The sequence below is a fragment of the Gorilla gorilla genome, chromosome 11 (genome assembly GCF_029281585.2).
Source record: "Gorilla gorilla gorilla isolate KB3781 chromosome 11, NHGRI_mGorGor1-v2.1_pri, whole genome shotgun sequence".
Classification (NCBI taxonomy): Eukaryota; Metazoa; Chordata; class Mammalia; order Primates; family Hominidae; genus Gorilla; species Gorilla gorilla.
Window position 1 is genome coordinate 122,177,403 of NC_073235.2, and position 24,587 is coordinate 122,201,989.

General features: G+C 58.5%; 3 protein-coding genes across 14 annotated transcripts in view; all 3 read left to right on the top strand.

Annotated features, from left to right (window-relative positions):
* The window catches only part of SPEG (striated muscle enriched protein kinase), a 58,783-nt gene extending 48,242 nt beyond the window's left edge, over nucleotides 1-10,541 (top strand). For 8 of the 9 annotated variants that reach the window (XM_031008433.3, XM_031008430.3, XM_063695232.1 and 5 more), the window contains 12 exons: nucleotides 8-1,982; nucleotides 2,256-2,387; nucleotides 5,103-5,219; nucleotides 5,407-5,574; nucleotides 5,687-5,809; nucleotides 5,962-6,129; nucleotides 6,244-6,847; nucleotides 7,317-7,556; nucleotides 7,641-7,864; nucleotides 8,702-8,777; nucleotides 9,019-9,168; nucleotides 9,506-10,541. In XM_031008433.3, the coding sequence (XP_030864293.2) occupies nucleotides 8-1,982; nucleotides 2,256-2,387; nucleotides 5,103-5,219; nucleotides 5,407-5,574; nucleotides 5,687-5,809; nucleotides 5,962-6,129; nucleotides 6,244-6,847; nucleotides 7,317-7,556; nucleotides 7,641-7,864; nucleotides 8,702-8,777; nucleotides 9,019-9,168; nucleotides 9,506-9,698 (4,170 nt within the window). In that variant the 3' untranslated portion in view covers nucleotides 9,699-10,541. Of the gene's footprint in view, nucleotides 1-7; nucleotides 1,983-2,255; nucleotides 2,388-5,102; nucleotides 5,220-5,406; nucleotides 5,575-5,686; nucleotides 5,810-5,961; nucleotides 6,130-6,243; nucleotides 6,848-7,316; nucleotides 7,557-7,640; nucleotides 7,865-8,701; nucleotides 8,778-9,018; nucleotides 9,169-9,477 lie in introns of all 9 variants that reach the window. The other variant, XM_031008431.3, reaches the window with a different exon arrangement.
* Nucleotides 10,542-13,270: 2,729 nt separating this feature from the next.
* On the top strand, nucleotides 13,271-15,203 carry SPEGNB (SPEG neighbor). Its single transcript, XM_019021899.3, has 4 exons — nucleotides 13,271-13,398; nucleotides 13,725-14,032; nucleotides 14,636-14,777; nucleotides 14,967-15,203. Exons 1-4 carry the CDS (start codon nucleotides 13,271-13,273, stop codon nucleotides 15,103-15,105), a joined length of 717 nt encoding a protein of 238 aa, XP_018877444.1. The 3' UTR covers nucleotides 15,106-15,203.
* GMPPA (GDP-mannose pyrophosphorylase A) lies at nucleotides 14,533-23,888 on the top strand. 4 transcript variants are annotated; one of them, XM_019021908.4, is made up of 13 exons: nucleotides 14,533-15,854; nucleotides 16,876-16,930; nucleotides 17,036-17,133; nucleotides 18,391-18,494; nucleotides 18,769-18,955; nucleotides 19,285-19,344; nucleotides 20,983-21,113; nucleotides 22,127-22,261; nucleotides 22,357-22,454; nucleotides 22,614-22,660; nucleotides 22,879-22,971; nucleotides 23,153-23,321; nucleotides 23,597-23,888. In XM_019021908.4, exons 2-13 carry the CDS (start codon nucleotides 16,891-16,893, stop codon nucleotides 23,695-23,697), a joined length of 1,263 nt encoding a protein of 420 aa, XP_018877453.2. In that variant the 5' UTR covers nucleotides 14,533-15,854; nucleotides 16,876-16,890; the 3' UTR covers nucleotides 23,698-23,888. The 4 variants fall into 4 exon arrangements, with proteins under 4 accessions (XP_018877453.2, XP_004033304.2, XP_004033305.2 ...); XM_004033256.4 differs by having other exon boundaries at nucleotides 15,712-15,854; nucleotides 16,871-16,930; XM_004033257.5 differs by having other exon boundaries at nucleotides 15,803-16,170.
* Nucleotides 23,889-24,587: the final 699 nt, after the last annotated feature.

Below are 24,587 nucleotides of genomic sequence, written 5' to 3' on the forward strand. Positions count from 1 at the left end.
TCTCCAGCGCTCCCAGATCAGCTACAAATGCCACCTGGTGCTGCGCCCCATCCCCGAGCTGCTGCGGGCCCCCCCAGAGCGGGTGTGGGTGACCATGCCCAGAAGGCCACCCCCCAGTGGGGGGCTCTCATCCTCCTCGGATTCTGAAGAGGAAGAGCTGGAAGAGCTGCCCTCAGTGCCCCGCCCACTGCAGCCCGAGTTCTCTGGCTCCCGGGTGTCCCTCACAGACATTCCCACTGAGGATGAGGCCCTGGGGACCCCAGAGACTGGGGCTGCCACCCCCATGGACTGGCAGGAGCAGGGAAGGGCTCCCTCTCAGGACCAGGAGGCTCCCAGCCCGGAGGCCCTCCCCTCCCCAGGCCAGGAGCCCGCAGCTGGGGCTAGCCCCAGGCGGGGAGAGCTCCGCAGGGGCAGCTCCGCTGAGAGCGCCCTGCCCCGGGCCGGGCCGCGGGAGCTGGGCCGGGGCCTGCACAAGGCGGCGTCTGTGGAGCTGCCGCAGCGCCGGAGCCCCAGCCCGGGAGCCACCCGCCTGGCCCGGGGAGGCCTGGGTGAGGGCGAGTATGCCCAGAGGCTGCAGGCCCTGCGCCAGCGGCTGCTGCGGGGAGGCCCCGAAGATGGCAAGGTCAGCGGCCTCAGGGGTCCCCTGCTGGAGAGCCTGGGGGGCCGTGCTCGGGACCCCCGGATGGCACGAGCTGCCTCCAGCGAGGCAGCGCCCCACCACCAGCCCCCACTCGAGAACCGGGGCCTGCAAAAGAGCAGCAGCTTCTCCCAGGGTGAGGCGGAGCCCCGGGGCCGGCACCGCCGAGCGGGGGCGCCCCTCGAGATCCCCGTGGCCAGGCTTGGGGCCCGTAGGCTACAGGAGTCTCCTTCCCTGTCTGCCCTCAGCGAGGCCCAGCCATCCAGCCCTGCACGGCCCAGCGCCCCCAAACCCAGTACCCCTAAGTCTGCAGAACCTTCTGCCAGCACACCTAGTGATGCTCCGCAGCCCCCCGCACCCCAGCCTGCCCAAGACAAGGCCCCAGAGCCCAGGCCAGAACCAGTCCGAGCCTCCAAGCCTGCACCACCCCCCCAGGCCCTGCAAACCCTAGCGCTGCCCCTCACACCCTATGCCCAGATCATTCAGTCCCTCCAGCTGTCAGGCCACGCCCAGGGCCCCCCGCAGGGCCCTGCCGCGCCGCCTTCAGAGCCCAAGCCCCACGCTGCTGTCTTTGCCAGGGTGGCCTCCCCACCTCCGGGAGCCCCCGAGAAGCGCGTGGCCTCAGCCGGGGGTCCCCCGGTGCTAGCCGAGAAAGCCAGAGTTCCCACGGTGCCCCCCAGGCCAGGCAGCAGTCTCAGTAGCAGCATCGAAAACTTGGAGTCGGAGGCCGTGTTCGAGGCCAAGTTCAAGCGCAGCCGCGAGTCGCCCCTGTCGCTGGGGCTGCGGCTGCTGAGCCGTTCGCGCTCGGAGGAGCGCGGCCCCTTCCGCGGGGCCGAGGAGGAGGATGGCATATACCGGCCCAGCCCGGCGGGGACCCCGCTGGAGCTGGTGCGACGGCCTGAGCGCTCACGCTCGGTGCAGGACCTCAGGGCTGTCGGAGAGCCTGGCCTCGTCCGCCGCCTCTCGCTGTCACTGTCCCAGCGGCTGCGGCGGACCCCTCCCGCGCAGCGCCACCCGGCCTGGGAGGCCCGCGGCGGGGACGGAGAGAGCTCGGAGGGTGGGAGCTCGGCGAGGGGCTCCCCGGTGCTGGCGATGCGCAGGCGGCTGAGCTCCACCCTGGAGCGGCTGTCCAGCCGATTGCAGCGCAGTGGCAGCAGCGAGGACTCGGGGGGCGCGTCGGGCCGCAGCACGCCGCTGTTCGGACGGCTTCGCAGGGCCACGTCCGAGGGCGAGAGTCTGCGGCGCCTTGACCTTCCGCACAACCAGTTGGCCGCCCAGGCCGGCGCCACCACGCCTTCCGCCGAGTCCCTGGGCTCCGAGGCCAGCGCCACGTCGGGCTCCTCAGGTGAGGAGGGGCAGGGGTAGGGCAGCAGGTGCAGAGGAGGGTGGGGTGCGCTGGAGAGAGGCTGTGGGAGGAGCAGAGGGCTGGGGACACCCACCAGGGGCAGGCTGAGGCCCCGAGGGTGGAATCAGCAGGGCTGGAGGGGAGAAAAGCAGGAATGGCAGCAGGGCTGGGTGGGCTAGGGGTTCCTTCTGGTTCTCTGGGCTGAGGGCTGCAGAGAGGTGGGTACTTGCTGGTACTGACTGAACAAATACTCACGGGCCTGAGTCTTCACAGCCCCAGGGGAAAGCCGAAGCCGGCTCCGCTGGGGCTTCTCTCGGCCGCGGAAGGACAAGGGGTTATTGCCACCAAACCTCTCTGCCAGCGTCCAGGAGGAGTTGGGTCACCAGTACGTGCGCAGTGAGTCAGGTAATAGAGGCCTGCTGGGTGAGGACCCTCCTCCCCTCCTGCCCTCCCCTACCCCCATCAGGGAGCAGTCATGGCTGGTGAGAGGTGGGCCACCTTGACAAACCTAGTGGAAGGGGTCTGCTCAGACAACTATAACAATAGCAGTAGCTGACATTCATTAGATAAGCTGAGTGTTCTATTAAACACTTTACAAGCACTGCCTCATTCACTCCTGCAGCATTGTTTGGGAAATATTAGTATCATTGTCTCTATTGTACAGGTGAGGAAATGGGCTTAGTGATGCTAAGGATCTGTCCAAGTCGCAGGGCTAGTAAGTGGAGCAGCTGAAGTTAGACTGTGTGACCTTCTGCAGCCAGGTCCCTGAAATGGCTTCAGGACACCACTTACGTCTGTCGGGCTGGCCTCCTCTCTCCTGGGAGACCCTAGAATGTTTCTGTAACTGGCTGTACTTTTCAAGGAGCTCAAGATATAGGGCCCTCCTGCCTCCACAGTCCCCCTTTAGATGTGTGTGTGCTTGGGTGTGTACCCAAAGACACTCACTTTCTCTCCAGCCTAGAGGACCACGACCTGGATTGTGCCCCCTAAGTCTCCATTGCTCTGCACCTCCGAACACCTGACTGCCCCTCCCTGACCCTTCTGCACAGAAAAGCAGCCTTTGGAGCTCTTTGCTAGCTCTTTGCCCTCTTTTGTTTCTCTGCCTGAGTGTCCTGGAGCTCCAGATAGGGAGGCATTCCCCATGTGGGGTCACCCCATCCCCCCTGAAAAAGGGGCATTACTCAAGGACGACAAGCAAAGGCTTCGGGAGTTTGGGTTTTCCAGGCCAGCATGCAGGAAGGGAGCGAGTCCATGAAGCCAGGCTGTGTGCAGGATCTTGACAAGCCACCAGTCCTGTTCTTCCCCCATTTCCTGGTAAAACTCAGAATAGAGTGGCTGTCGAGTCTTGCCTCAGCTGGGCTTACAGGGATTGTGTCCAGCCTTGGCCAGGGCAAAGGGGGCTGCAGTGAGAGAAAAGGAGGGAGGGAAGGGCTGCTGATGGGGAGGGGAGGGTGGAGAATGAGGGGGAAAGAAAGCGATCAGCCAGCAGAGAGGCCTGGGGACAGCTGATCTCTTCCCACCTGGGGCCTCCCTCCCAGCCCAGTTTTGCTTATGCAGCTGATTTCCTGCCGAGGCAGTGTCCCCTTACCTCATCCGCTCCCTGTTCCCTGCAGAAACAAGGCTGTCCCAGTCTACTTTAACAACCAGGGCTGGCCCCTAGGAATGGGGGTGGGGCTGGCGGGGCTGGCAGGGCTGGGCCCGGGTCACTTTCACCTCTGAGAGAGGTGGCCTCTCTCTCTCTCTCCCTGCTACCCAGTACCCTCACTTGGCCTGGAGGCAGCCATTGAGAAACTGTGTTCACATTGCCTTGTTGGAACCTCAGTGTGGGACCCCTTCTTGGGGAGCAGTGGGGTACAGCGGGAAGGGGGCACACTGCCATCCTGATCACCACACCTGCTGAGTACTCCTCTTCTGCCTGGCTCATCCCCACTCCCAGTCCCCCACAATTCTTCAGACAGGCAGCAGCTGGGGCTCACAAGGCTCCTCAGCTTTCTCTGCCCAGGTGAATAAAATCGACCCCCAAGTCCTCCCCTATCCCCACCCTTCACCCACCACCCCCATGGCCCAACTGGGATTCTTCTAAAGGGACATTCCCAGGGATCATGCACTCAAATCCTCAGGGCACTAAAGAGGTGCAGGCTGGCTACATTGGAGGAAGGAAAACTGGTCGCATCCCTATCCCTGCGTGTGCACAGCCGCCAGCTAGCTGTGAAGGCAGCTTCTCTGCTTTGCTGAAACAGCCTTTCTCTGGGGGTCTGTCTGCTCCAGGCTTCTCTGCTGGCCATATTATTGAGATAATGATAACAACAAGAGAAGTTAGTATTTATGATCAGCTACTCTATGGCAGACACTTTACATGCCTCATAATTGTCACAGCAAGCATCCTGTGGGCGCGGGATTATTTTCCTTGATTTACAGATTAGAAATGGAGCTTCTGAGAGAGTAAATGACTTGCCCAAGGTCAGGCAGATACTGTCTCTTGCCGCTTCAAAAGCTCTCACCGCTTAATTGACCTGAAGGAGTATGCAGAAGACCTACGACCCTGTCCCCCGATGGCAGGTGGGAAGAGGGGCCAGGAGGCCGACACGTTTCCAGGGTCTGCCTACAGTTTTCCTAGACTGCAGCTCTTTTGAGACTGCACATTCTGATAGAACATTCCTCATTTGGTCCCATCTCAGCTCGGGTCACTAACTCATCTCAATTCTCTTCTCACTTGCCCTATGGTGCCCCAGAGAGGGTGGGTCTTGCAGGATCTTAACCATTATAGTTTTTCAGTATTTGTTTGCTTTTATTTTATTTAACAAATGCTTCTAGACCACTTACTTAATGCCAGGCCCTGCTCTAAGTGATTTACAAACCCATGACATAAGTAGCATCGTCAATAGTCAGTGCAAGGAAAAAGCAGTTCCGCACACAGTGAGGGCCTGGGGAAAGTGATGCTTGCCCCAAAGAAAATTATCGAAGGCATGGCGTGGGGTTCCACTCTCCACATCTGCCTGGGAAGAGACAAAGTTTCATGCTGCTTCCTGATGGCTGTTTGCAGGCCTTCTCCACCCCTCCCTCAGCAGTAAGTGGGCCAGGGTCCCTACAGATAGATGGCTGTCTCTGCTTTTCCTCCAGACTTCCCCCCAGTCTTCCACATCAAACTCAAGGACCAGGTGCTGCTGGAGGGGGAGGCAGCCACCCTGCTCTGCCTGCCAGCGGCCTGCCCTGCACCGCACATCTCCTGGATGAAAGGTAAGGAGACTCTGCCTCCCACAGAGAGGGAGGCCAGCAAGTGGCCCTGAGCCCAGGGGATGGGAGGGGCTAGGCCGGAGTGGGGACTGAGCACGGTTAGCGGGGATGCTGGAGTGGGGAGTGAGTGAGGGGGCCTGGACATGTGCTGCCTCACTCAGCAGCTCCTCCTGCTCCTCCCTGTCCCCAGACAAGAAGTCCCTGAGGTCAGAGCCCTCAGTGATCATCGTGTCCTGCAAAGATGGGCGGCAGCTGCTCAGCATCCCCCGGGCGGGCAAGCGGCACGCCGGTCTCTATGAGTGCTCGGCCACCAATGTCCTGGGCAGCATCACCAGCTCCTGTACCGTGGCTGTGGCCCGTGAGCCTGGGGCGGGGCCCCAGGGGGGTAGTGATGGGGATGGTGGGACAGGGCTTGAGGGGCTCTTAGCTAGGGTGTAGGGGCTCACTGGGACTCTTCTTTCTCTTGCCAGGAGTCCCAGGAAAGCTAGCTCCTCCAGAGGTACCCCAGACCTACCAGGACACGGCGCTGGTGCTGTGGAAGCCGGGAGACAGCCGGGCACCTTGCACGTATACGCTGGAGCGGCGAGTGGATGGTGAGGATGGGGCAGCTGGAGGGTGGGGGGAGCGGCAGGGGGAGGGTAGAGGAGTCTGGTAAGGCCAGTGCCCTCCCAGCTCCACAGATAGCACCGTGGGAGCTGGGGCCACCCCTTCTTTGACCTCAGCCCCTCCCCCATACTGCCTATAGGGGAGTCTGTGTGGCACCCTGTGAGCTCAGGCATCCCCGACTGTTACTACAACGTGACCCACCTGCCAGTTGGCGTTACTGTGAGGTTCCGTGTGGCCTGTGCCAACCGTGCTGGGCAGGGGCCCTTCAGCAACCCTTCTGAGAAGGTCTTTGTCAGGGGTACTCAAGGTCAGTGCAATGGTATGGGGTGGGAGGAGGAAGGGGGCTCTGAGCCTAGGGTTCTTGTGGAGCACCATGGCCTTGCCCCAAGGCACCACGGTGATGATTTTCTCTCTCTCTTAGATTCTTCAGCTGTGCCATCTGCTGCCCACCAAGAGGCCCCTGTCACCTCAGGGCCAGCCAGGGCCCCGCCTCCTGACTCTCCTACCTCACTGGCCCCACCCCTAGCTCCTGCTGCCCCCACACCCCCGTCAGTCACTGTCAGCCCCTCATCTCCCCCCACACCTCCTAGCCAGGCCTTGTCCTCGCTCAAGGCTGTGGGTCCACCACCCCAAACCCCTCCACGAAGACACAGGGGCCTGCAGGCTGCCCGGCCAGCGGAGCCCACCCTACCCAGTACCCACGTCACCCCAAGTGAGCCCAAGCCTTTCGTCCTTGACACTGGGACCCCGATCCCAGCCTCCACTCCTCAAGGGGTTAAACCAGTGTCTTCCTCTACTCCTGTGTATGTGGTGACTTCCTTCGTGTCTGCACCACCAGCCCCTGAGCCCCCAGCCCCTGAGCCCCCTCCTGAGCCTACCAAGGTGACTGCGCAGAGCCTCAGCCCGGCCAAGGAGGTGGTCAGCTCCCCTGGGAGCAGTCCCCGAAGCTCTCCCAGGCCTGAGGGTACCACTCTTCGACAGGGCCCCCCTCAGAAACCCTACACCTTCCTGGAGGAGAAAGCCAGGCAAGCAGGGCTGGGGAAGGGGAGAGGACAGAGGGGAGTGGGCCAAATATCTGGAGCACATGGCTTCGGAGAGAAGACCAGACTGTCCTGGCTGGGGTGGGGGGAGGTGCTGAGACCTGGGTTATTAGAATGATTGCGTTCAAATGTGCCAGACACTGCACTTCGTGCTTTAGCCATGTGATCTCATCAAATCTTCACAACTCTGAGAGACACTGCGCTATTAGCATCACCCATTTCACAGGTGGCAAAGCTGAGGTTAGAGAAGCTATGGGATTTACCTAAGGTACAGAGCCAGTGAGTGGCGAAGCTGGGACTCGAACCCTGGTTTCTAGGATTGAACTCTGGAGCCCACACTGGAACCACTGCATTCTTGCCCCTAGGGGTCCCGGCTCTCCTCCATTAGCCCTCACTATGGAAGTGTCCCCCTCCTCTCCTCTGAGCCGGTGGTGTCCCTCCCCCCGACACACAGGGGCCGCTTTGGTGTTGTGCGAGCGTGCCGGGAGAATGCCACAGGGCGAACGTTCGTGGCCAAGATCGTGCCCTATGCTGCCGAGGGCAAGCGGCGGGTCCTGCAGGAGTACGAGGTGCTGCGGACCCTGCACCACGAGCGGATCATGTCCCTGCACGAGGCCTACATCACCCCTCGGTACCTCGTGCTCATTGCTGAGAGCTGTGGCAACCGGGAACTCCTCTGTGGGCTCAGTGACAGGTAGCTGGGCATTCTGGGGGAGTAGGGAGGAAGAGGTAGGGGAGGCTGGGCCGGGTATCATCTGCTCCATCCCTGCCCTCCCAGGTTCCGGTATTCTGAGGATGACGTGGCCACTTACATGGTGCAGCTGCTACAAGGCCTGGACTACCTCCACGGCCGCCACGTGCTCCACCTAGACATCAAGCCAGACAACCTGCTGCTGGCCCCTGACAACGCCCTCAAGATCGTGGACTTTGGCAGTGCCCAGCCCTACAACCCCCAGGCCCTTAGGCCCCTTGGCCACCGCACGGGCACGCTGGAGTTCATGGGTGAGGGGACCAGCTGCCAGCCAGGGTGGGGACAGGGCCCTGCCAGAGAGGCAGCAGCCAGGGCTCACCCCACTTCACTTACATATGTGCCACTTATTGAGTGATTACTGTATGCAAGCAATGAACGAAGTATGTGGATTGATCTTTACAATAACCCTGGAGTGTGGCATAATATTAGCCCCCTTTTACAGATGAGGAAACTGAGGTGTACTGATGTTAGGGATTTGTGCAATCAGACAATTATAAATGCTAGAGGCAGGATTCACTACAGCCAAAAAGACAGGAGAATCAATTATTATTTTATTTAAATAAGGAGAACCAGCTACCATCGAGCAACCTGCTAAGTGCTTGATGTTCATGATCTCTCTTCCTTAGTGTGGTTCTACAGGCCACACTTTACGGATGAGGCTGTGGAGAGCCAGGCAGGTTTAATAAATCGCCCAGGGTCCCATAGCTAGAAGGGGCAGGTCTGGGATTAGAGCCAGCCAGGCTGATTTTGAAGGCTTTTAATCTTGGTGTCAGCCACACTCTTTGTGAATGGGAGCCATACCTTGGAGCCGATCCAAGGGAGCTTGTCACCCTGCTTCTCAGCCCCTCTGGAGTTCTGGGGACCCCGCCATTTTGTGCCTGGGTTAATTCCTCAGGTGACCCATATGTCTCTTGGGGTATGCCACCACCTCTGTCCTGCCTACTGGCCTTCAGGGCCTGCCACTCTGGACATTCCCATGGTCTGGTGACCTGGACATTGTCCTGCTGCTCAAGCACCCAGGGACCTCCCCCGCCCCCACTTCCCTGCCACCAGGAAGCTGGGTCAGCTTGGCCTCTGTCTCCTGTCAGCTCCGGAGATGGTGAAGGGAGAACCCATCGGCTCTGCCACGGACATCTGGGGAGCGGGTGTGCTCACTTACATTATGTGAGTGTCCCCTACCCCACTGCAGCCCTCTCTGCCCACACAGTGAGCTCCCGGACTCACCTTCTGCCAACACCCTCTCCCCCGTGCCCCACCTCCCCTGTACACACATCCACACTGCACACTCACACTCAGGTGCACAGTAGCACGGCCCTGAGCACTGTGCACCTGACACTAATGTCCTTCTGGGTCTGGGTGTTGGCCTCCAGTCTGCATATGTCAATCAAGCTATCTTCCCCAACAGGCTCAGTGGACGCTCCCCGTTCTATGAGCCAGACCCCCAGGAAATGGAGGCTCGGATTGTGGGGGGCCACTTTGATGCCTTCCAGCTGTACCCCAATACATCCCAGAGCGCCACCCTCTTCTTGCGAAAGGTTCTCTCAGTACATCCCTGGTGAGTGAGCCCCACACCTGCTATCCACCCCCCCGTGTTACCTGCCTCTGGCCTGGCCTGTGCCAGAGATCTCCCAGCTTCTCCCCTGCTCCTAGGAAGAAGTCTGCTGCTTCTACTAAATGGTCATACTACCCACCATTTAAAGCCTGAGGCAGCCCCGTGCAAGGCAGACTCACTGTCCCCATTCTGGAGACTGGGGAACTGAGCTCTTGAGCTGCCCAAGATCACACACGTAGGGGTGGGATCCAGGACTGGGACATGGGTCTGCGGGAGGACAGAGCCCCGGCAGCTCCCAGAGCTTCCTTCCAGGTTCATCATCCCTGGCTCTGCCTGGCAGGAGCCGGCCCTCCCTGCAGGACTGCCTGGCCCACCCATGGTTGCAGGACGCCTACCTGATGAAGCTGCGCCGCCAGACGCTCACCTTCACCACCAACCGGCTCAAGGAGTTCCTGGGCGAGCAGCGGCGGCGCCGGGCTGAGGCTGCCACCCGCCACAAGGTGCTGCTGCGCTCCTACCCTGGCGGCCCCTAGAGGCACGGACCACAGCCAGGCCTCGGGCTTCAACTGGGGTTCCCACCAATGCCACGGGACATTCCAGGGCCCACGCTGAGCCAGGCGGGCCTGGGGCTTCGGTTACCACCAGCAGCAACATCTGGCCGGGCTCTTACCTCATAGACCTTCAAGGACAGAGACCCCAGGGCCTGGACCTGATGCCACCCCAGGCCAAAGCCAGAGTGGGAGACCCATTGGCCAGGCTCAGCAGGGTGGGAACAGGCAGAGGGACAAGAGGGGAATGGGGAAGTGGAGAGGAAAAGGAGTCGAGGGACAGGAAGGGGGAGGCTCTAGGAAGGTTTTGGGTTGGGGGTCAGTGCATCTCAGGGAGAACCAAGGAAGGTGGGCATGGCTGGAGAGGAGGAAAAGGAAGGAGCCCCAGGTGTCAGGGCAGTAGGCTGGGAGTCAGTGTGGCAAAGCGGGGGCAGGACACAGATACAGTGGCAGGGGCCCAGGGCTGGGACGTGAGAGAAGGCAGCGAGGCGGCAGAGGGAGAAGAGAGGACTCAGGTGGAGGTGGGGTGGGTCAGCTGTCAGCATCCCTCAGAGGAGAAATGTGGAGAGCTGGAGGCCAGCAGTCACTCACACTCGCTCTGTCCTCCTGTCCAGTGGATACAGCCCTGGGCACTCTGCTGGCCCAAGGATGTCCCCACTGCCCCTCCATGGCCTTTGGCCTTCTTCCCATTCATATTTATTTATTTATTGACTTTTATGAAGTTTCCCCTTCCATCCGATCCCTACTGCCCATGTTGTCCTGACCATCCCTCCCAGCCATCCAGCTGTCTGTCTGTCTGTCACAAGGAAATAAAAATGGCAAGCAGCATAACCTGTGTGTCTATTGGGAGGGATGGCTGGAGGGGAAGATGGCTGGTGAGGGGTGAGTCCGGGACAGGGGCATTTAGCCCTCTCTGGGTATTCCCCAACACACACATTCAGGAATATACCAGCTAGCACTTTGGGTCCTTCCAACCCCCTCCCGTGACCCTCCTGGCCCCTCACCTCTCCTTATTCCTGGAGGGAGGGGAGACTGTGGTCTGCTTCTCCCCTTGCAGTTTCCGGAATGCTGGCAGGTCCACTGAACCCCTGCAACCAGGCTCTAGTAGCCCCCACCTCTTGTCACATGTTCCCTCATCACAATGTGGGGGATGCTGGGCTCTGAAATAGGCCAGCCCTCACCCCAATCCTGGCTCAGCCTTGTTCACTCTCTCCAGAAGACAGGCAGGAGCTCTGGTCCTGACCCCTGGAGCAGAGTGGGTTTCATCCTGATGGTTGGTGAGAGTAGGTAGTGTGAGGAGCTGCAGAAGAAACCAGGACAGGGAGGCTAAGGTGGCTGGATCACCTGAGATCAGGAGTTCAAGACCAGCCTAGCCAACATGATGAAACCCCGTCTCTACTAAAAATACAAAAATTAGCCAGGTGTGGTGGTGCGCGCCTGTGATCTCAGCTACTCAGGAGGCTGAGGCAGGAGAATCGCTTAAACCTGGGAGGTGAAGGTTGCAATGAGCCAAGATTGCGCCACTGCGCTCCAGCCTGGATGACAGAGTGAGACTCCATCTCAAAAAGAAACACTAGGACAGGCTCACACCCCTCGCCCTCCATGTCACAGCACATATCAGAGCACACGGAGAGCGCCAGCTGGGAGTGCTCTAGTCTGCTGTGTCCAGCATTTTCCTAGGGCTGAGGGACACACCAGCCTGGACCTTCTTGTCCACATGGCAAGTTAGGAGGTCTGCTGGGTGCTAAAGCACCTCAATTCTAGCCACACCCCTGCAGTGCCATAGAATGGTCACTGGGACCTAGGACTGAGCTGCCCTGCCCTGAGGTTGGGGACGAGGGGTTGGGGGGTTGGCAGGGACCCAGACCTCCTTGTCTCCAGAGGAAATGTTCCCCTCACCCCCACCTTCAAAATTCTGTTCTTGGCAAAGTAAAAGGAACAAAGCCTCTGACCAGGGTAGACAGAGTTGTCACTGCTGTGTTGCTGATGGAGGTTGAGGGCCCCTTGGCTCCAGCCCAGACAACCCTTTTGCCCAGCCCAGCCCAGCCTCTCTAGCTTCTCAGGACCCCAGGGAAGAGGCAAGCCCCATCATCATAAAATAACAGGATGTTAAAGCCAGCTGGAAGGGACCAGAACGACACCTTGCCTACCTGTCATTTTAGTGATGAAGATATACAGTTTGCCTGTGAGAATCTCCAATCCCCTACACACTGCAAGTGTTTTGTATAAAAATGAGGTGCCTGAACTCATATCTTGATAAATGGTAAAATTCCTCTCCCGTCCCCCCTCTGATCTTGAGCTCCCTTCCCATCTCCATTGGAAATGGCATGTGAACTGCTTGTTCCAAACCCGGAGGAGCAAAGGTAATTTATGTCAGCAGAGCTATGTCAAAATTGCTCTGATCAAAACGTGACAGTGCCCCCACACTAGGGCGGGTAGTTCCAATGAATGGAAGCAATGCTTCTGCCCGGTGTCCGGCCTGGGCAGACTGGCCTCCAGGCAATCCCCAGAGGGGTTAACTGAACCCCTTCACCCCAGGTGGTCTGATGCCCCTATGCACCAATTTATGCCCCCAAAAAGGAATTGGGCAGACCTAGGGTTGGGTCCAATAGTGTGCTAATCTCCAAGGACAGTGCAGTCTAAACAGCCCCTACCATGTGACATCGAGGGGAGTGAGTGGGGATGGGGAAGGCATGGAGGGGCTGCTATTCTCAAAAATCTTTCCCGTCCCCTCCCGGTTTATCTCAGTTTACCACCAGGGGGCACAGTGTGGAAGTGACAACCCTGGACTCCTGGGGTTGGGGGTAGGGGAAGAGTAAGGAGCTTCTGGATTGGTCTTGACAGCCACGTGGCCCTGTTGCCGTTAGCTGTAGGGGCCCTGAGGCCCAAGTCCGATGCTACTCTGGCTGTATTCAGGGAAACCCCAGAAACACTCAAACCCCTTAACCAACAGGGTGTGTTGTCTGACTATCCAGAGCCCAACCTGATTGAAAAGCTGCCCCAGCAGGAAGCTGGATCTCTTGTCAGCTAGGGGCTGAATCTGGTCCTCCTGGGAGTGGGATGGATACCCCCTGCCCTGGGAGGGGACAGGGCAGCATCCAGCTGTCCAGCTGTCCAGGTGCTGACGCGAGGTGCACCTCAGAGCTGCTCGGGTTTCCCCCCACGGGCCTAGCCCAGCGGCTGAGCCAGCATCCCAGGCATCCGCAGGCTAAATAAAGAGCCTGCCTGAGTCACAGGGAGGCGGACGGGGTCCCGGGGGGCTTGGGGTAACCACGCCAAACAAGGCAAGGAGGGGAGCGATGTATAAAACCGGGCCCAGGGCTGAGCACCTGCCTGCACCCCTACTGTGCCATCCAGAAGGGCTCTGTGCTGCCTGCAATCCAGCCAGTCGACTCAAGTCCCTAGGTCAACCCCTCCACGGTGAGTCTGATCCTCAGAGAAGCCGCAGACACCCCCATTCCTCCATCTCCCTGAATGTTCTGAACAGGGAGGAAAAGGGCTGAAGGTGGGAGCCTCTGTCTCAACCTGGACCCCCATATTTGTCGCCCACTCCCCAGATGTCTAAAGCAGCTCCTGCCAAAAAGCCAGTGGCTGTGGCCCCACCTCCTGGATGTACCCTGGACATCAATGACCCACAGGTCCAGAGTGCGGCCATTCGCATCCAGGCCTCTTACCGGGGCCACAGGTGAGAGGGAACCCCGGAGCCCTGTGGAGGAAGGGAGCTGCAGAGAGCGCACTCTTGAGTGGGGTTTGAGTAAGCGCTGAGCAGCGTCAGGAGCCTTTAGAATGAGTGGTCTCAGGGGAGGGTCGTTACTGAGGTGTGGAGGAGTGGCCGGGAGGAATGCATCATCCTATCAGGGCAGCAGTTCAGGAGCAGTCCTCTTCCCCACCAAGCCACACGTTTAGGGGTCTGGCGGGTCCAGGGGGCAGGTAGGAGATGGTGCGCTCGCGGAAAGGGCTGTGGCCGGGCCTGTCTTAGGAACTCTGGGCCCTGACTCGGCCCGCGGGTAGGTCCCGGAAGGAGCTGCGCGAGAAGGGGCCGCCGCGGGTGCTGGAGCCGCTGAAGGACGTGGTGCTGATCGAGGGCAGCGCGGCCAAGCTCACTTGCCGCATTTCGGCTTTCCCGGACCCATTCATCCGCTGGAGTAAGGACGGCAAGGAGCTACGTGACGGGCCCAAGTACCGCTACGTCTTCGAGGACCCTGACGTGGTGGCACTGGTGGTGCGCGACGGCGAGCTGGCAGACCTGGGCCAGTACAGCATCAACGTCACCAACCCCTTCGGCCAGTGCTCCGACTCGGCGCGCATCCTCGTGGAAGGTACGCGCGCCCCGGGCGCAGCGCCAGGGCGCAGACCAGCACCACTCAGCCAGAGCCCGCAGCCCGGTCCAGCTGCGCGTGTTTACCTCTGGGCCTAGCTACAGGGCCCCCGCCTGCCCAGCTCTGGGCACGGCCTGGGGCGCATCGCCGCGCCAGCCAAGTGCGTCCTTCCCTACCTCGGGATCCAGCTCCACCCGGGCTGAGCAGTCAGCTGTGGGCTTCCATCACTCGGCTCCGGGTCCCCAAGGTCACACAGCAAGCCAGAGGCAGAGCCAGGGTTGGACCCGGGTCTTCTGGCTCCCAACTCTGGCAATTTCCACTACCCGGAGCGGTCTCTGAGGCACCGCGAGATGTGTGAACATTCAGGGGCTTTCGCCCGCCTTATCTCTCTTGATCCTCTATTCGACCCCGAGAAGTAGGAGAGGCGGGGATAAGTCCCTTTAACAGCCAAGGAGATGAAACCAGAGAGGCTAATGATTTGCTCAACGTCACACTGCGAGTTTAAATGCATCTGTATTTAGTGCCGGGTATTAGCTGGTGAGGTGATGCCCTGCCTCATCTCTGGGTCCTTCACGGGGTTTCGCTCCCCTTTCCTTCCGCTAGTCCCGGCGAAGATTCAAAAAGGACCCGACAACACTAAGGCGCGCAAAGGCACCACCGTGACGCTGACTGCGGTGATCCTGGGAGAGCCTGCGCCCGACGTAGGCTGGACCAAGGACGGGGAGGACATCGAGGAGGATGACAGGCGAGGGCCGGGACCTGCGGCACGGGCAGGGCCTGGGGCTGGAACCTGGGTGGGACTGAGCCCAGAAATCTGGCTGGAGTGACGGGGGCGGGGACTGGGCGGCGAGGAACAGAGCTGGCTAAGGAGCCCCGCCCAGTGCGCCCGTGTACTGACCACGGCTCCGCCCTCCTCCCCGCCGCCCTTCCGCAGGGTGTTCTTCGAGATCGGCAGCACCACCACGACGCTGACCATTCGCCGGGCCACGCCTCAGGACAGCGGCAAGTACGAGGTGTACGTGGAGAACAGCCTGGGCATGGACCAGAGCTTCGCTCGCGTGGACGTGGCCTGAACGGCACCCCCGGACCTTCCGCCCTGGCGCCGAGCCCGGGGGTGGTGGGACCCACAGCCCTCCTCCAGCTTGCTTAATAAAGCTGCTCTCTGACCCTCCGCGTCTGTCCTGCTCTTCCGCGTCGCCATTCCCTCTCCCCCGCACCCGCGCCCACACGTATTCCAGACCCCCACGCCAAGGTCACAGCCTGTTGGAGTCACAGGGAGGTCTGGAGAGCGCCTAGCGCCGTGCTGCATTTCAGACAGTCAAACTGATAAGAGTTGCCCTCGCCGTCCAAGGCGCCCTCACTTCCCAGCGGTACCGGCGGCTGGGCCTGGGACTCCGCCTTCTCCGCTTTCGAGCGCCTCCAGCCCCAGCCCCTCGTGGCTGTTTGCCCCTGGCCCCGCCCCTTCCAGGGCTGGCCACACACCCCTGCTGTCCTTAGTCCCGTTTTCCTCTGGGACCCAGTTCCTCACTTCGGCTGCTGCCCCGAGGCCGATTCCCCAACAGCTCGGGTCCCAGTCTTAAGTTCCAGGCTGGGCTTCTCAGGCCCCACCCTTCTTCGCATTTAACCCCGCCCCGCGATCCCTTGGTCACGCCCCTGGACTTCAGCACCTCTTTCCTCTCCCGTAAAGTTAGAAAGCGGGGAAAGGGTCAGACTACAATTCCCGGCAGACCCTGCGAATGAGTTCTCGCGACTTGCGAGAAGACACGTGCGCGGAAGGAGCTTGCAGTAGCGGGCGGCAGAGCTGGAGTGAAGGGAGCTAGTGGTAAAGGGAGCTGGTGGGGGGGTGGCGGCAGGGGTAAGGGGCAGGGGACACCCTCTAGACGGAGAGCGGGCTCCGAGGTCCTGGCTGGCCCTCGGTGCGCCCCCGTCTGTGTTGGTCCCACAATCCCTGGCAATGAGAGGCCAGGGTTTATTGGACAGAGTCAGTTGTGGGGTTCAGAGGGTCAGCAATCAATCGATCCTCCGAATCCAGAGATTTAGACCCAGTCGTCCGTATTAGGACTGGAGGGGGGTCAATAGGTTCAGTGTTTGAGATGCCAAGGGAACGTGTCTTTTGATTTGGGGTTCAACATACAGAGGTTAGTTTTAGGATTCGTGTTTAGCATATAGAGGATTTTTGCTGGGATTAGGGGTTCTTCAAATTCAGATCAGTGTTAGTTCAGTACTTGGGGATTACGTTCAGGATTTAAGTTAAATATCTGAGGCTCACTCAGGGTTTGCTGTTCAATATTCAGGGTTCACTATTGGGATTCAGGGCTTAATATCTAGAATGAAGACGCAACACTTTGGGAATTTGAGGCTTCAGTATTTTGAGGTTTGGGTCTGAGAAGGGAGTCTCTGCCAGGTTTCTGAATTTGCAGAATTTGTTCATGGCCAGAGGGAAGTCTTTTAGAGATCAAATTGTAGGTGTGAATTTCAGAATTTGGGAGGAATCACTGTGAGGTTTGAAGGCCGACTGGAATCTGGGTTGGGATTTGAGATGTGTGGGATTTGTGAGGTTCTGTCCAGGCAGGGACTATATTGAGCTTTGGGTTTACATCTTGGGGGAGGGCTAAGTGCTGCTATTTGGGGTTTGGGGTTTGGTTGGGGTGTGAGATCTGAGCTTGATTTCTCTGCTGGGATTTGAGATGTGTGGGATTTGTGAGGTGTTGGGTCCAGGCAGAGACTATATTGAGCTTTGGGTTTACATCTTGGGAGAGGGCTAAGTGTTGCTATTTGGGTTTTGGGGCTTGGTTGGGGTAGGAGATCTGAGCTTGATCTCTCTGTTGGAATTTGAAGTTTAGGTAGCAGTCACCATTATGCTCAAAGCGGTGATCCTGATTGGAGGCCCTCAAAAGGGTGAGGTGCCAGGGGAATGGGGGGAGGAGGTTGGGCTGGAGTGGTAGGGGGGATGGGGGCAGAGGAAGGCAGGAGGCCGAAATGTTCTCCTCTCTCCTCTCCCAGGAACTCGCTTCAGACCTTTGTCTTTTGAGGTGCCCAAACCATTGTTTCCTGTGGCAGGGGTCCCTATGATCCAACACCATATTGAAGCCTGTGCCCAGGTAACCTCAGGGGCTCCCCTCTCTCACCTCACTTCCTGCTTATCTTCATGCGGTTTCCCCCTTTCCCAACCATGAACTCTTCCCACCAGGCATAACTCCAAGGACCATCATTCACAGATGACAATGTGAATGGCGCCCCCTCAAGTTATGCTGTGCAGCTGCCCTGCTGTCTTCCCCTAATCTAGTTTCTCATCTGGCCTCTTCCTGCTCAGATTTCACTCCTATTTTTAAAGTGTGGAATGTGAGATCAGGCAAGGATCTTGGAGACAATGCAAAGCCGTAGCATGGAGACTCTTAATGATAACCAAGCACAAATTCATATCCTTGATCACACTGATGCTCATTTCTTTATTGCTTTTCGTATTGAGCCAGGCAAGGTTTTGGTTTGAATTCAGTCTCTGCCTGCTGTGAGGTCTGCAACAAATAACACACCCTCTCTGACACTCAGTTTCCTTATGTGTAAAATGGGGGTGATTAGACCTACCTTGTTGGGTAGTGAAGCTTAGAAATGATATTTGTAAAATGCCTAGTACAACGCAGACCCTTGATAAATGGTACCCTTACCTCATGCTGATCTCAAGCTTAGGCTGACAGATAATAAAAATGGCCGGGGGGGAGGGGGCGGGGTGGAAATGGATTAATGCAGCTTGGTAGGCAAAGTCTTTCTTAGAGTGAGTCCCAGTTCAGGTTGGTGGGGGTAATAATTGATTGAAAGATCAGGCCTGGCATGGTAGCTCATGTCTGTAATCCCAACGCTTTTTGAGGCCAAGTTGGGAGGATCGCTTGAGGCCAGGAGTTCTAGCCTAGCTTTGGCAACATCAAGAGACCCCTTCTCTACAAAAAGTTTAAAAATTAGCTAGATGTGATGGCCTGGCTGTAGTCCTAGCTGCTCTAGAGGCTGAGGCAGGTGGTGACATGGCTGTAGTCCTCAATACTCGGGAGGCTGAGGTGGGAGGATCGCTTGAGCCCAGGAGGTGGAGGCTGCAGTGAGCCAAAATCTTGCCACTGCACTCCAGCCTGGGCAACAGAGCGAGACCCTTTTTCACAAAAATAAAACAAAACGAAAAAAGATCAGGCCTCCGACTTCCTCCAAATTCCTCATTGTCCAGAGGAGAAAATAGCCCAGAGTGGTGAGTGCCCTGGGGCCCCACAGCTGAGACTGAAACTGGTTTCTGGACTTTGGGCCAGCACCAAGGATTTCCCCAACATCCCCTCCTATTAGATATTCTTCATCCCAGCCTCTTCCCTTGTCCTCAGGTCCCTGGAATGCAGGAGATTCTGCTCATTGGCTTCTACCAACCTGATGAGCCCCTCACCCAGTTCCTAGAAGCCGCCCAGCAGGAGTTTAACCTTCCAGTCAGGTGTTTGTGCACACACTCGTATATGGGGGGGGGGTGGGGATGCCCTAGGCCTCTGAGTTCTTGGGAGTGGGTTGAGTCAGCATTTGCTGGAGTTCATCCTCACCTACTAGAAGGATTCTTGTTTGGACATCAATGAATCCCTGAGTATATAGAGTTTCTCTGTGGGCCTTGGGCAGGAGTAGTCCTGGGAGCAAGCGGTGGGGGTCAGGTGCCCTGGCTCATGGTATCTGTTTCCTAAGATCCACTGAGCTGGCTCTCGGGTCCCTGGGGACAGGTACCTGCAGGAATTTGCCCCCCTAGGCACAGGGGGTGGTCTCTACCATTTTCGAGACCAGATCCTGGCTGGGAGCCCCGAGGCATTCTTCGTGCTCAATGCTGATGTCTGCTCCGACTTCCCCTTGAGTGCTATGTTGGAAGCCCACCGACGCCAGCGTCACCCTTTCTTACTCCTTGGCACTACGGTGAGGGGGTCAGGAGGGCTGGAGGGTGTAGAGGAGGTGATCCGAAGAGCTTCCCGGAATTCAGGGTGTTGGGGAGGCAGGGGCGCCCCGGGAGTTGGTGTGGGAGCTGGCGTCAGGAGGGAGATGCGCTGCTCTGGCAGCATGGAGGTGTTAGTGGAGACCCCGAGCCCTCTGGCTGTTCAGAAGTAGGGAGGGGGAGGGCAGCTGTCAGTTTCCACCCTTGCTGAAGGCCTGTCAGTGGCAGAGCTGCGTGCCAGGTGCTGTAGGGGAGGGAAAGAAAGAAAAAACAGACGTGGCTGCCCTGGAGCAGGCGGGTCACTGTCTTTCAGGCTAACAGGACGCAATCCCTCAACTACGGCTGCATCGTTGAGAATCCACAGACACATGAGGTGAGAGCAGAGTGGGGGCTGGGTGGGTGCCTACTCTGTGTCATCATCCCCTCTACCTCTGGCCTCTAGAGAATGCTGGCACAGTATGGGGTGGGCCCTAGTCTTGTCAGACAGGTGAGACACTCCCGATTAATCATCTTATATCCCTTTAAGAGAGCTTGACCAGGGGGAGGGGGGAATGGTTAATTTCCCTGGGGGTGGTGCTGTAATAAATGTATGCACAGTGCATGATGGGAACACCAAGGGGGCCCCAACCCAGCCTTGCTGGGATGGGAGTAGGGAGGGCTTCCTGGAGGAAGCAAGGTCTGAGCAGAGTCCCATTTGTCTAGATGACAGAGGAGATAGGAAGGTACTACAGGCAGAGGGAATGGCAGGTATAAAGGCCTGGAGGCAGGAAGTAACATACCGGAAGCAGGAGCATGATAGGCAAGGCAGCAGGGCTCTGTCCTGTTTTGTGAAACTCCCTTCTCCTAAGCCCCTTGACTTTCACATAACCCTCCCTCCTTTATTTATTTATGTATGTATGTGTTTATTTATTTTGAGACAGAGTCTCACTTTGTCTTCCAGGCTGGAGTGCAGTGGCACGATCTTGAGTCACTGCATCCTCGACCTCCCAGGTTTAAGCCATCCTCCCACTTCAGCCCCTCAAGTAGCTGGGACTATAGGCATGAGCCACCATGCCCAGCTGATTTTTTTTTTTTTTTTTGAGACAGAGTCTCACTCTGTTGCCCAGGCTGGAGTGCAGTGGTGTGATCTCGGCTCACTGCAGCCTCTGCCTCCTGGGTTCATGCCGTTCTCCTGCCTCAGCCTCCTGAGTAGCTGGGATTACAGGCATGTGCCAGGCTAATTTTTGTATTTTTAGTAGAGACAGGCTTTCGTCATATTTCCCAGGCTGGTCTCGAACTCCTGAGCTCAAGTGATCCACCTACTTCAGCCTTCCAAAGTGCTAGGATTATAGGCATGAGCCACCACCATACCTGGCGTCACATACTCCTTTTATTTGTTCGTGCTTTAATATAAAGCATACATATAAACACGCACACACACATGCATGTACACACCTACACACATATAGTTTTGTGCTCAGCACCAGGTAGGTGTGAGAGAAACAGAGCCAAATGGGTGCAGTCCCTGCCTCTTGGTCACTGTCAGTCTAATAGGAGTGACAGAATCAAAAGGCAACCTTTGCAAATGATACAATGCCATGGGTGAGGCGTGGCCAGAGTTCAGGAGTATCCAGGCATGAACAGCTAACTCGGGCCAGCAAGAGAGGACACACAGAGAGAGTGATAGTGTCAACTGGGTTTGGAAAGGTGGGCTTTCCAGATGAAGAGATGAGAAAGGCCATTCCAGGCACAGGCATGCAGTCGGGTGGAAATGCGTCTGAGAGGTAGGTGGTGGGGAGGATCAGGCAGGGAAAGCCATGGACTTTGGATTTATCTGAAGGTGAATCAGGTGAAGGGCAGTCATCTCAGGGTTTAAAGCCAGGCAGCAGTAGGATGCGGACGCGCACTGCATTTTAGCCAGGCCACCCTGGCAGCAGGGAGGAGAGGCAAGAAGGGCCTAGAAATCAGAGGGTCTTAGGGGACTGTGGCGGTAGTCCCTTCTTCTACTGAACCCAGCCCGCTCTGTCCTCAGGTATTGCACTATGTGGAGAAACCCAGCACATTTATCAGTGACATCATCAACTGCGGCATCTACCTCTTTTCTCCTGAAGCCTTGAAGCCTCTTCGGGATGTCTTCCAGCGTAATCAGCAGGATGGGCAATTGTGAGGCAGGCCCCATAGCCCTGTGACCCCAAGTACCCCCAGTCACGGACCCCAACACATACCAGTCTCTGCAGGCTCCATCTCAACTTGCTCACCTTCCTCCTCCCCTCTCCCTTCTCCACTTGCCATCTCCAGCAGAGCCTCCTGAGTCCCTCCCCTTCTAACCTCATTCTGTCCCTCTTCCTTATCCATCCCAGTTCCTCCTCTGTCACTGCCTGCCCACTCCCCTTCTGGTCCATTTCTCCTAAGCCCTGAGTGTCCCAGAGACGTCTTTCAGAACAGACGGCAACACACAGTTGGGCGCACACATGCTCGGGTGCAGACGTGTGCACGTGCACACACAGACAGACATGCACACTCTCAGGCTGAGGCTCCCCTTGGAACATAGCACCAGAGCCCTGCTCACCAGTCCCAGGGTCTTCCCTCCTAGGGCTAGAAGCTGTTCCCTTCTAGGGATCCTTGCCTTACCCCCCCGTGGCCCCATCTAAGGCCTCCTCTGCTCATAGCCATTTCTCACTCCCACCCGTGTCTCTGCTTCCCTCTCCATCTCTCCTGGCCTCTCTGTCTCTGTCTCTGCTGAGCTGGCATCTCTACCATCTCTCTCTCCCTTTCTTTCTGTGACTGTCTCTGCCCTCACCAGCTGCCTTGCTCTGGGGTGAGTCTGTCTGTGTTTCATTCCATCCAATGAGGGGGAGGGTAACTTGGAGGGGGTAAAGGGCTGAATGGGGATGAGAATGTGGAAATGGGGGAACTCCTTATGGAAATGGGGCAGGGATGGGAAGCAGGCCTCTGCCTGGGGCTCCCATGTGATAGCACCCACCCAAGTGGGGGCTGGGTGGGAGAGGTTCCTGGGATGTGAGCAGCCACATCCCAGAGAGGGCCGAACCAGACCTGGAGAGAGGGGCTTAGAGAGGTGGTGGGAATCCTCCTACTCCTGTCCCTGGGAGACTGTGTTAGCCCCACAGTCGGGGCTCAGCTGGGGGACTAATGTCAGCATTCTTCCTCTCTGCCAGGGAGGACTCACCAGGCTTGTGGCCAGGGGCAGGTACCATCCGCCTAGAGCAGGATGTGTTTTCAGCCCTGGCAGGGCAGGGCCAGATATACGTGCATCTCACTGATGGTATCTGGAGTCAGATCAAGTCCGCAGGGTATGGAAGGCTGGGTCCCCTGGGGATTGAAACTTTGGGGTGGTGGGCACAGGCCCTGCTGACCCCTGAGCCCCTGTCCCCCTTGCGGTCCCCAGTTCAGCCCTCTACGCCTCCCGCCTCTACCTGAGCCGATACCAGGACACTCACCCAGAACGGCTGGCCAAGCACACCCCAGGGGGCCCATGGATCCGAGGTACCCAGCCTGCCCCAATTCCTAACCTTTGGCTTCCACCCCAGCCCTCTGTACCAGGATTCTTGACCTCAAGTCCAGAGTTAAAGCCTCAATCCCTGCCCCTTCCTGATCAAATTCGGTTTGGGATATTTGCCCCCAGGGCCTCTCTTCTGCTTCTAGGGAATGTGTACATCCACCCGACCGCCAAGGTGGCCCCCTCGGCTGTGGTGAGTGCTGGTCCCAGCCCCAGGGAGGGAAGGGTGGTGGTCGGATGGATGGAGGGTGCCCACGCTGCCTGAGTTCTGGGTGCCGGTTTCTTCACTTTGTCACAGCCTATTGTGTGTCCTCGAGCAGGTCACTTCTGCCTTATCTGTTCTAGAAGGGAGTTGGGTTTGGGGATCCTCCAAGTCCCTCCAGGGCTTATGGTGTGTGCTTCTCTCCACAGCTGGGCCCCAACGTCTCCATCGGAAAGGGGGTGACCATGGGTGAGGGTGTGCGGCTGCGGGAGAGCATCGTCCTCCATGGAGCCACTTTGCAGGTAGGTACCAGCATACACAGCAGCATGTGACACCCCAAGAGGCTGTGGGGAGGGCCCAGGCATCCCCCCAAGAACAGAGAAGGGTGAACGCCATGGGCTCTGCATCTGGCCACACCTCACACCCTCTGGTTCCTGCTGCCTCCTGCCTCTTCCCCTTACCTTTCACTGTCCTCTTTGGCAGGAGCACACGTGTGTTCTGCATAGCATCGTGGGCTGGGGGAGCACCGTGGGACGCTGGGCCCGCGTGGAGGGTACCCCCAGTGACCCTAACCCCAACGATCCCCGAGCCCGCATGGACAGTGAGAGCCTTTTCAAGGACGGGAAGCTGCTGCCTGCTATCACCATCCTGGGTATGGCTTCCTGGGGGCCAGGGCTGGGGGAACCCCACAGCTGATGGCCAGTGGCCCTGGGGAGCATTCGTTCCTCTGTGTGCATGCGTGTTTCTTCTTTTAGCAAACAGTTACCAAGGGCCTGCTGTGTGTCAGGCCCTGTGTGAGTCACCGGGGGCATGAGACCAGGGGCACAGATGGGCAGGAGGGCTCCCTCCCTGCTGGCAGTGGCCCCCAGCTCCCTGCCCCTGTCTCCCCTCCCATGACCTCCCCTGGTGCCCTCATCCTTGCTGCAGGCTGCCGAGTCCGGATCCCTGCCGAGGTGCTCATCCTGAACTCGATTGTTCTGCCACACAAGGAGCTGAGCCGAAGCTTCACCAACCAGATCATCCTCTGAGTAGGGCTGCCAGAAGGCCCCCAGCTCCTACCCACTCCCCTTGAGGCTGCTGCCTGCTTGGCCAGCCTCTGTCCAGAAAGGACCAGAGAAAGCCAGGCAGGATCGTCACACGCCGGGGAGCAATGTGGGTGGCCTGGGGACTCCTGGGTTTTCTCCCTCCCGACTCCCTAATAAACCCCGTGAACCTTGGAGCCAGCACAGACTGTACTTATGTCCGGGCTGGGGGTGGGGGCGGAAGTGGGGCAGCTGAGTCAGGCCCCCCCACATTAGCATTTAAATTGGAGTCGTTGCTGTGGGCTCATGAATAATGAATCTGGAGCCCTGGTAAATCTCCCCCTCCCACTGCCTCAGCCTCGTGCTGCTCGGGAGGAAGGCCCTCTAGGCTCCCCAGCCTGCCTGGTCCACTCCTTCACCCCTGCCTCCCTGCCTCCCGGTTCCTCCTCACCGGGCCTGGCTCAGGCCCCCATGTGCAAGGATTCCGAAGGGAAGGGTGAAGGATTTCGGTTGGGCAGCAGGCACAGGAACTGGGGCCACACGCCTAGAGGCTGATCCCCACAGCCCGCTCTGCTCGGTTCCCGCTGAGCCCAGCCCTGGCCGGTTTTCCGCTTTGCCAGCTCCATCTGCTCCCAGCTTGGCTTTTGGCAGGGTGGGGGTTTCGCCTCTGCCCGAGGCCTCATGTCTCTGTCTTCTACTCCCCTGGCAGGCTGGGTGGGCCTGAGCTGGTGCCATTCTCTTCGGAAGCACAGTGGGAGGTACCCTGTTCTGGGAAGGCCCTCACCACCTCCTGTCCCCCTGGCCCTGCCCTTTGGGAGGTCTCAGCCCTCCTCTCCCAGCCATCTCTCATGTTTGCCCATGACCCCCATGTGCCCCTCTTGGTGCCCCCCTTCCCC

Bases quoted from the DNA above. Each gene is read 5' to 3' on its own strand.
- SPEGNB (XM_019021899.3), top strand. From the start codon at position 13,271: ATGTCTAAAGCAGCTCCTGCCAAAAAGCCAGTGGCTGTGGCCCCACCT. The intron at 13,399-13,724 runs GTGAGAGGGAAC...GCCCGCGGGTAG, and splicing joins GCCTCTTACCGGGGCCACAG to GTCCCGGAAGGAGCTGCGCG. The intron at 14,778-14,966 runs GCGAGGGCCGGG...GCCCTTCCGCAG, and splicing joins GACATCGAGGAGGATGACAG to GGTGTTCTTCGAGATCGGCA.
- GMPPA (XM_019021908.4), top strand. From the start codon at position 16,891: ATGCTCAAAGCGGTGATCCTGATTGGAGGCCCTCAAAAGG. The intron at 18,495-18,768 runs GTGTTTGTGCAC...CCCTGGGGACAG, and splicing joins GAGTTTAACCTTCCAGTCAG to GTACCTGCAGGAATTTGCCC. The intron at 22,262-22,356 runs GTATGGAAGGCT...TGCGGTCCCCAG, and splicing joins AGTCAGATCAAGTCCGCAGG to TTCAGCCCTCTACGCCTCCC.